The sequence below is a fragment of the Ammospiza caudacuta genome, chromosome 36 (assembly GCF_027887145.1).
Source record: "Ammospiza caudacuta isolate bAmmCau1 chromosome 36, bAmmCau1.pri, whole genome shotgun sequence".
Taxonomy (NCBI): Eukaryota; Metazoa; Chordata; class Aves; order Passeriformes; family Passerellidae; genus Ammospiza; species Ammospiza caudacuta.
In genome coordinates this window covers 688,562-698,970 of record NC_080628.1, presented here as the reverse complement: position 1 = coordinate 698,970, position 10,409 = coordinate 688,562, and the positions used below count along the sequence as shown (strand labels likewise).

The following is a 10,409-nucleotide window of genomic DNA, read 5'->3' as shown; positions in this document are numbered from 1 at the left end:
AGGGGGATACGGGGGGACACCGGGAGACACCGGGGGACACCGGGGGGACATTGAGGGGACACCGGGGGGGACACGGGGGGGACATTGGGGGGGTCACGGGGGGGACACGGGGGGGACACCGAGGGGACATGGGGGGAGATGGGGGCGACACTGAGGGACTTGGGGAGGACAAGAGGGGACACGGGGCAGATATGGGGGAGACAGCGAGGGACACCGGGGGGGACACCGGGGGGGATGTGGAGGGAGATGGGGGGGACATGGAGGGACACCGGGGGGATATGGGGGAACACTGGGGCGGCATGGGGGGACATTGGGGGGACACCGGGGAGACACCAGGGGCAGACAAGAGGGGACATGGGGGGACACCAGGGGGATATGGGGGGACACTGGGAGGCATTGGGGGGGGACACGGAGGGGACATGAGGGGATGAGGGGGGACATAGGGGGAACATTGAGGGGACACGGAGGGGACATGGGGGGGATATAGGGGAACATTGGGGGGACATGAGGGGACACTGGGGGGGGACACAGGGGAGACACGAGGGGACATTGAGGGGACAAGGGAGGGGGAAATAGCTGGGGTCACAGTGGGGGGACCTATGGGGGGACACATGCAGGGACACAGGGGGACATTGGGGGACACAACAGTTGGGGGACAGGGGGACAGAATTGAGGGGGACAGGAGGATGGAGTGGTCACAATTGGGGGGTAAAAGTGGGGACACAGCTGGGGGGACAGGGAGACAGAAATGGGGGACACAGCGACATTTGGGGACAGAACTGTGGGGGACATTTGGGGACACAGAAGTGGGGGACACAACCCCGGGGGGGGGGGCACAGGCGGGCAGGGGGACGTGGAGGGGACAGGGGACACTGGCAGGGGTGACAAAAGTGGGGACAGAGTTGGGGGACAGAGGGGACACAAATGGGGGACAAAGTGACACAGGAGGGTTCACAACAGGACACAGGTGACAGTTGGGGACACAATGGGACACGGGTGACACAGTTGGGGACGCAAGGGAGACAAAAAGTGAGGACAAATTTGGGGTTACAGTGACACAAAAAAGGACACAACGAGAGACGGATGGGGACAAAAGCAGGGACACCACTGAGGACACAACCACAGTGCCACGGCCCCAAAACGGTGACAAAACAGGGACAAAATAGTGACAAAACCAGGTGACAACAATGTGAGGGCCATAACAGGCATGGCCGAGTGTAGCAGGGACCCTGCTCAGGGTGTGTGGGGGGGGGTTCAGGTGTCACCGCATCCTCGGTGTCACCTCGTGTGGCGTTGTCACCATAGTGGGGGTGTGGGGTGTCCGACTGTGCTGTGTGGGGCTGTCACACAGTGTGAAATGTCACATTTGCCACATTTTGTGTCTGACTATACTGTGTGAGGCTGTGTCAGGTTGTACTTTTAGGCTGTACTTCAGATTATGTCACATTTGGCACATTTTGTGTCACATTTGGCACATTGTATATCCGACTGTACCACATAAAGCTGTGTCAGGTTGTACCTCAGACTTGTGACATTTTGTGTAACATTTGTCACATTTTGTGTCTGACTGTGTAGTGTGGGGCTGTGTCAGGTTGTACTTTTGGGTTATACCTCAGACTGTTACATTTGTGACGTTTTGTGTCACATTTGGTGTCCGACTGTGATGTCGGGGGCTGTCACATGATGTCACATTCGTGTCACCTGTTACTTCACGTCTGGCTGTGCTGTGCTCATACCATGGCCCAGTGACACCCCGTGATGTCACACCCTGTGATGTCACCCCTCCCCTGGTGACAAGGGGGAAACTCCCCCCACTCCTGACCTCCCAGATTTCTCCTTCTCTGCCCCCAAATCCCCCCAAACCCCTCTTGTCCCTCACAAAACCCCGTTTTCCTTCCCCCAATCCCTCTCTCTGCTGTTTTTCCCCCAAATTCCCCTTTCTTGCCATAATTATCCCCAAAACCTCCTGCTCCTCCTGGATTCCCCTCCCTGATCTCCAAACACCAAAATTCTCCTTTTCCCCCCCATTTATGGCCCCTAGTCCTTCCTGCCCCTCCAAAATTCTCCTCAAACATTTTTTTTCTGCTCCTGCCCCTCTAAAAGTCCCTTTCCATTCCACAATTATAACCCCACCCCCCTCCTGCTCTGCCAACAACCTTCAAGCCCTTAATTGCACCCCCAACCCCTCCTGCCCCCTAAGATTTCCCTTTCTCGCTCCTAAAATACTCCTGAATCCCACTGCGCCTCGCTAAACCCCTTCCCCAGCTGCCCTCCAGGACAGGCCGCAAAGCCTCGGCCTTTCCTAGCGGCCACAGCCGGGTCGGGAGCGCCGGGAGCGGCTGGGCCGGGCGGGCGAGGCCGGGGCTGCGCAGGCCGCGGCTGGAGCGGCTCTTTGCCCATTTCCGGCACTTTCCGCCTTTGCTTCGGCATCTTTCGTCAGGTATTCGGCAATTTCCGGTATTTTCCGGTCACACTTCGGCACCTTTCGATAACTTCCGCCAATGCTGCGGCCAGTTCCGGCTTTTCCCGTCAACATTCGGGCACCGCCGGTTAACTTCGAGCATTTCCGTCACTCTCCGGAGGCACTTCGGCGGTCTCCGCCCACTTTCGTCAGTACTTCGGAACTCTCCGTCCATCTCCGCCAGCTGTGAGGTCACTCCGTCACCCTCCCTCCGCCCCCGCTATCTCTCGGCATTCGGGCTCAGGGGGGGCGGCGCTTTTAAAATAAATTATTCATGAACCGATCCCACCGTGCTGGAAGAGGGGGGTCCGACCACAGCGCGTCCCGTGAGGGCTTCACGGAGCAGCCGCCGACTCGCTGCCCCTTCCCCGCTCCTCGCTCGCCTCACGGATCGTAACGGGACTCGCGTCTCCCTTTCCTTCCCGCCGCTTTTTTCCCTACTTCTGCCCCCTTTTTCCTGTGAGGCGTTTGGTACGCTCCGGCCACGCCCCCACCGGCGGCGCGTGGGGGCCGAGTCTATATAAGGCGCCGCCGGTGCCTCCGGCCGCTCAGTCGCGCCTTGAGCGCGGAGCGGCCGGAGCGGAAAGGGGAGAGCTCCGCGCCCTGTGCTCCGTGAGGCGCCGGTTCCCGGTTCCCCGGTGGGGTTCAAATCCCCCGCTCCTTTCACCCCCTCCGTGAAGGGGTCGGTTCCGAGCAGTCGGAGCGGCGCGAGGCCGCGGCCCCACCGGCGCCATGCACGGCGGGCCGCCCTCGGGCGACAGCGCCTGCCCGCTGCGCACCATCAAACGAGTCCAGTTCGGGATCCTCAGCCCCGATGAGATGGTACCGGGGCCGGGGCGGCGCGGACGGAACCGCGGGGCCCGCGGAGGGAGCGGGGCCGGCGGCTGAGGGCGAGAGCGGCGGCGGGAAATGGCGCCGGGGCAGCGAGAGCGGGGAGCGGAGCGGCCCCGTGAGGGGACAGCGCCCCCCACAGGCCCGGGGGGCTGAACGGGGCTCAGAGGGGGATTTGGGGGCTCCTCAGGAGGTTCGGGGACACAAAACGAGGTTCTGGGGGGTGTTGGGGTGCCCAGGGAGCCTCTGGAAGAGTTTTGGGGTGTCTGAAAGTGCCTCAGAATCCCCTGGCAGCATTTTGGCCTCCATAGGAGCGGCTCAGGGAGCCTCGGGATGAATTTTGGTGTCCCCAGGAGGCCTCGGGAAAAGTATTGGGGTGCCTTGGGTGGTTTTAGGGTGTCCTGAGGGACTTTGGGTCTCTGGAGGTGTTTGTAAAGCCTTAAAAGAGTTTCAGGCTTCAGTGAAGGAGACTTGGCGTACCTGGAGGTTTTTAGGGGAATTTTGGACGAGATTTGAGTGTCCTGGAGGGGTTTTGAGGTCCCTGAGAGTTTTTCAGAGGACTTTGGAGGAGTTTTGGGGTCTCTGAGAGTCACTCAGGGAGCCCTGGAGGGGTTTTGGGGTCCCTGGGAGTCACTGAAGGAGCCTTGAAGAGATTTTGGGGTCCCTGGAAATCACTCAGGGAGCCCTGGAGGGCTTTTGGGGTTCCTGTAGGGATTTTGGGGTCCCTGGGAGTTGCTCAGGGAGCCTTGAAGGAGTTTTGGGGGCCCTGGAGGGGTTTTGGGGTGCCAGGAGTTGCTCAGGGAGCCCTGATGAGATTTTGGGGTCCCTGAGAGTCACTCGGGGATCCCAGGAGGAGTTTTGGGGGTCTCTGTGAGTGGCTGAGCGAGCCTTGAAGGAGTTTTGGGGGTCCTGGAGGGGTTTTGGGGTTCCTGGGAGTCGCTTTGGGGGTCTCAGAGTCACTCAGGGAGCCCTGGAGGGGTTTTGAGGGTCCTGGAGGCGTTTTGGGGTCCCTCAGGGAGTTTAGGATTTTTGGGGGGCTCGTGGATGAATTTGGGGGTCCCCGGTGCCTCAGTTTCCCTTTCCCCCCTCAGAAACGGATGTCGGTGACCGAGGGGGGCATCAAGTACCCCGAAACCACCGAGGGGGGGCGCCCCAAACTTGGGGGGCTCATGGACCCCCGGCAGGGCGTGATCGAGAGAACGGGGCGCTGCCAGACCTGTGCCGGTGAGCTGGGGGGCCTGAACCCCAAAATCCTTCTGGGACGGGACCCTGAACCCCAAAATCCTTCTGGGACGGGACCCTGAACCCAAAATCCTCCACCCTGAACCCCAAAATCCTTCTGGGACAGGACCCTGAACCCCAAAATCCTCATTGAGGGGACCCTGAACCCAAAATCCTCATTGAGGGGACCCTGAACCCCAAAATCCTCCACCCTGAACCCCAAAATCCTTCTGGGAGGGGACCCTGAACCCCAAAATCCTCATTGAGGGGACCCTGAACCCCAAAATCCTTCTGGGAGGGGACCCTGAACCCCAAAATCCTCCACCCTGAACCCCAAAATCCTTCTGGGAGGGGACACTGAACCCCAAAATCCTCATTGAGGGGACCCTGAACCCCAAAATCCTTCTGGGAGGGGACACTGAACCCCAAAATCCTCATTGAGGGGACACTGAACCCCAAAATCCTCCACCCTGAACCCCAAAATCCTCATTGAGGGGACCCTGAACCCCAAAATCCTCATTGAGGGGACACTGAACCCCAAAATCCTCCACCCTGAACCCCAAAATCCTCTTGGGGGGACCCCAAAGCCTCAAATCTTCACAAGGACCCCCTGAACCCCCAAATCTTCACAGGGAAAAGGCCCTAAACCCCCTAAAATTCCCTTTTTTCTCAGGGATTTCTTGTTTTTAGGGTGTCCTTTTTTTTGGGGTTCCCCTTTTGGGGAGCTCCCCTCATTCCCCCCTCCCCGAATTTCAGTTTTGCTCCATTCGTGGGGTTTCTTGAGGGAAATTCTGTTATTTTTTGGGGGGTTTCTTTCTTTTATCTTGGGGTCCCTTTTTTGGGGATGGTGTCCCCCTTTTTTTTGGGATTTTAAATTTTTGGGGATTTTCATTTTGTGGGGGATTTTCTTTTAAAATTTTTTTAAATTTTAATTATTTTGGGGGGTTTTCTTTTTTAAAATTTTCTTTTTTGTATTTGTTTTTGGGATTTTCATTTTTTTTGGGATCTTCATTTTTTCAGGATTTTATTGTTTTGGGGGGGGGTTTATTTTTTAGGGCTTTTCATTTTTGGGATTTTCTTCTGTTTTAGATTTTCTTTGTTTTTGGATTTTAATTTTCTTTTAATTTGATTGTTTTGGGAATTTTTATTTTAGGGCTTTCCTTTTTCTTTTGGGTTTCCCATTTTTTGGGGTGCTCATTTTTATAGGATTTTTTTAGGATTCTCCCTCTCCCACCCCAAAACCGCATTCGGGGAGGGTTCCCTCCATCCCAACCCCTCCCAACCCAATTTTGGGGTGTCCCCAGGGAGCATGACAGAGTGTCCCCAATGTGATTTTGGGGTGTCCCCAACCCAATTTTGGGGTGTCCCTGATGTGACTTTGGGGTGTCCCCCAGTATAATTTTGGGGTGTCTCTGACGTGATTTCGGGGTGTCCCCAGTGTGACTTTGGGGTGTCCCCAATCCAATTTTGGGGTGTCCCCAATGTGATTTCGGGCTGTTCCCAGTATAATTTTGGGGTGTCCCTAATCCAATTTTGGGGTGTCCCCAGGGAACATGACAGAGTGTCCCCGATGTGATTTTGGGGTGTCCCCAGTCTGATTTTGGGGTGTCCCTGATGTGACTTTGGGGTGTTCCTGATGTGATTTTGGGGTGTTCCTGATGTGATTTTGGGGTGTCCCTGGTCTGATTTCGGGGTGTCCCTGACATGACTTTGGGGTGTCCACGATGTGATTTTGGGGTGTCCCCATTCTGATTTCGGGGTGTCCCCAATGTGATTTTGGGGTGTCCCCATTCTGATTTCGGGGTGTCCACGATGTGATTTTGGGGTGTCCCCATTCTGATTTCGGGGTGTCCCCAGCCCGATTTTGGGGTGTCCCTGATGTGACTTTGGGTGTCCCCAGGGAACATGACGGGGTGTCCCCGATGTGGCTTTGGGGTGTCCCCATTCTGATTTCGGGGTGTCTCTTGTCTGATTTCGGGGTGTCCCCAGGGAACATGACAGGGTGTCCCCATTCTGATTTCGGGGTGTCCCCATTCTGATTTCGGGGTGTCCCTGACGTGCCTTTGGGGTGTCCCCAGGGAACATGACGGGGTGTCCCTGGTGTGACTTTGGGGTGTCTCTGGTGTGACTTTGGGGTGTCCCCATTCTGATTTCGGGGTGTCCCTGGTCTGATTTCGGGGTGTCCCCAGGGAACATGACGGAGTGTCCCTGGTGTGACTTTGGGGTGTCCCTGGTGTGACTTTGGGGTGTCCCTGGTGTGACTTTGGGGTGTCCCCGATGTGATTTTGGGGTGTCCCTGGTCTGATTTCGGGGTGTCCCTGACGTGCCTTTGGGTGTCCCCAGGGAACATGACGGAGTGTCCCGGTCACTTTGGCCACATCGAGCTGGCCAAGCCCGTGTTCCACGTTGGGTTTTTGGGTAAAACCATGAAAATCCTGCGCTGCGTCTGCTTCTTCTGCTCCAAGCTGCTCGTGGACTCGGTGAGACCCCAAAGAACCCCAAAAAACACAAAAAAAAACCCCCAAAACCCCCCCAAAAAAACTCAAAAAACCCTAAAAACCCCCCCAAAAAAACCCCAAAAACCCTTCTGCCCCCACAATTCCATTTCTGACCCCAAAACCACAATGTGACCCCAAAACCCCATTTCTGCCCCCAAAATGAATTTTTTAACCCCAAAACCCCATTTCTGCCCCCAAAATGAAATTTTTAACCCCAAAACTCCATTTCTGACCCCAAACCTGGATTTTTAACCCCAAACCACCATTCCTAACCCCAAAATACCGTTTCTGACCCCAAACCTGCATTTTTTAACCCCAAAACCCCGTTCCTGACCCCAAAATGCCATTTCTGCCCCCAAAATTCCATTCCTGACCCCAAAACGCCATTCCTGACCCCAAACCTGAATTTTTTAACCCCAAAACCCCATTTCTGCCCCCAAAATGAATTTTTAACCCCAAAACTCTATTCTTGCCCCCAACCTGAATTTTTTAACCCCAAACCCCCATTCCTGACCCCAAACCTGAATTTTTTAACCCCAAAATGCCATTCCTGACCCCAAACCACCATTCCTGTCCCCAAAACGAATTTTTTAACCCCAAACCCCCATTCCTGCCCCCAAAACGAATTTTTTAACCCCAAAACCCCATTCCTGCCCCCAACCTGAATTTTTTAACCCCAAACCACCATTCCTGCCCCCAAAACCCCATTCCTGCCCCCAAAACGAATTTTTTAACCCCAAAACTCCATTCCTGCCCCCAAACCATTCCTGACCCCAAACCTGAATTTTTTAACCCCAAACCCCCACTCCTGACCCCAAACCTGAATTTTTTAACCCCAAAACCCCATTCCAGCCCCAAACCTGAATTTTTTAACCCCAAACCCCGTTCCTGACCCCAGAGCTGTTGGTTTTTGCCAGAACAACCCCAAGATCAAGGACATCCTGGGCAAGTCCAAGGGGCAGCCCAAGAAGCGCCTCACGCACGTCTACGACCTCTGCAAGGGCAAGAACATCTGCGAGGGCGGCGAGGAGATGGACCACAAGTTCGGCGTGGAGCAGCCCGAGGGCGACGAGGACCTCACCAAGGAGAAGGTGGCCCCCAAAATCCCCCTTTGTGACCCCAAAATCCTCATTCGTGACCCCAAAATCCTCGTTTGTGACCCCAAAATCCCCCTTTGTGACCCCAAAATCCCCATTTGGGGCACGAAATTCCCATTTGTGACCCCAAAATCCCCCTTTGTGACCCCAAAATCCCCATTTGTGACCCCAAAATCCCCCTTTGTGACCCCAAAATCCCCATTTGTGACCCCAAAATCCCCATTTGGGGCACGAAATTCCCATTTGTGACCCCAAAATCCCCCTTTGTGACCCCAAAATCCTCATTTGTGACCCCAAAATCCTCGTTTGTGACCCCAAAATCCCCCTTTGTGACCCCAAAATCCCCATTTGTGGCACGAAATTCCCATTTGTGACCCCAAAATCCCCCTTTGTGACCCCAAAATCCCCATTTGGGGCACAAAATTCCCATTTGTGGCCCCAAAATCCCCACTTGGGGCACAAAATTCCCATTTGTGGCACGAAATCCCCATTTGTGACCCCAAAATCCCCATTTGTGGCCCCAAAATCCCCATTTGGGGCACGAAATTCCCATTTGTGACCCCAAAATCCTCCTTTGTGACCCCAAAATCCCCATTTGGGGCACAAAATTCCCATTTGTGGCACGAAATCCCCATTTGTGACCCCAAAATCCCCATTTGTGGCACGAAATTCCTATTTGTGACTCCAGAATTCTCATTTGTGGCCCAAAATCCCCATTTGTGGCACGAAATTCCCATTTGTGGGAATTAAACCCCATTTTTAACCCATTTTTAACCCATTAAACCCCATTTTTAACCCCATTTTTAACCCACTAAACCCCATTTTTAACCCATTTATCCCCATTTTTAACCCATTTTTGCCCCGTTTCAGGGCCACGGGGGCTGCGGGCGGTACCAGCCGCGCATCCGCCGCTCGGGGCTGGAGCTCTGTGCTGAATGGAAACCCCAATAACCCCATTTTTAACTCATTAAACCCCATTTTTAACCTCCTATTTCCCCTGTTTCTGTGTTTTCAGGGCCACGGGGGCTGCGGGCGGTACCAGCCGCGCATCCGCCGCTCGGGGCTGGAGCTCTGTGCTGAATGGAAACCCCAATAACCCCATTTTTAACCCATTGAACCCCATTTTTAACCCATTGAACCCCATTTCTCCCCGTTTCAGGGCCACGGGGGCTGCGGGCGGTACCAGCCGCGCATCCGCCGCTCGGGGCTGGAGCTCTACGCCGAGTGGAAGCACGTCAACGAGGACTCGCAGGAGAAGAAGATCCTGCTGAGCCCCGAGCGCGTGCACGAGATCTTCAAGCGCATCTCGGACGAGGAGTGCTTCGTGCTGGGCATGGACCCCAAGTTCGCCCGGCCCGAGTGGATGGTGTGCACGGTGCTGCCGGTGCCGCCGCTGTCCGTGCGTCCGGCCGTGGTCATGCAGGGCTCAGCCCGCAACCAGGTGGGGTTTGGGGTCATTTAGTGGGGTTTGGGGTCATTCTGGGGGGTTTTGGGGTCATTTAGTGGGGTTTGGGGTGGTTTTGGGGGTTATTGGGGTGTTTGGGGCACGGTGCTGCCGGTGCCGCCGCTGTCCGTGTGTCCGGCCGTGGTCATGCAGGGGTCGGCTCGGAGCCAGGTGGGGTTTGGGGTGGTTTTGGGGGGTTTTGGGGGTGTTTGGGGTCATTCAGTGGGGTTTGGGGTGGTTTTGGGGTGTTTGGGGCACGGTGCTGCCGGTGCCGCCGCTGTCCGTGTGTCCGGCCGTCGACATGCAGGGCTTGACTCACAGCTAGGTGGGGTTTGGGGTGATTGTGTGGGGTTTTGGGGTCATTTCCTAGGGTTTTGGGGTGTCATTTTGTGTGGCTTGGGGTGGTTTTGGGGTCTCTGGGGCACCGTGCCCCCCGTCCATGTGCCCAGCCATGGTCATGCAGGGCTCTGCCCACATCCAGGTGGGGTTTTGGGGTGATTTTGGGGGGGGGTTTAGGGATCATTTTGTGGGGTTTTGGGGTCATTTTGTGAGGTTTGGGGTAATTCTGTGGGGTTTGGGGTGTATTTGGGGTGGTATTGGGGTCCGTGGGGCACCGTGCTGCCCCTGTCCGTGTGTCTGTCTGTAGTCATGCAGGGCTCTGCCCACAGCCAGGTGGGGTTTTGGGGTGATTTTGGGGGGTTTAGGGATCATTTTGTGGGGTTTTGGGTGGTATTGGGATCCCTGGGGCACTGCGCACAGGCAGGTGGGCACTGGGGCAGCTTTTGTGGGGTCCTAGGGTGGGTTTTGGGGTCCCTGATGCCTTTTGGGGTCCCCAGTCCCCTTTTGGGGTCACCCCC

General features: G+C 55.9%; 1 protein-coding gene across 1 annotated transcript in view; it reads left to right on the top strand.

The window, feature by feature from the left end:
- Positions 1-3,044: 3,044 nt before the first annotated feature.
- Positions 3,045-10,409, top strand: part of POLR2A (RNA polymerase II subunit A) — a 34,578-nt gene continuing 27,213 nt past the window's right edge. The window contains exons 1-5 of the mRNA XM_058822992.1: positions 3,045-3,283; positions 4,384-4,516; positions 6,857-6,993; positions 7,929-8,102; positions 9,268-9,549. Of these exons, the coding sequence (XP_058678975.1) occupies positions 3,194-3,283; positions 4,384-4,516; positions 6,857-6,993; positions 7,929-8,102; positions 9,268-9,549 (816 nt within the window). The 5' untranslated portion in view covers positions 3,045-3,193. The remainder of the gene's footprint in view (positions 3,284-4,383; positions 4,517-6,856; positions 6,994-7,928; positions 8,103-9,267; positions 9,550-10,409) is intronic.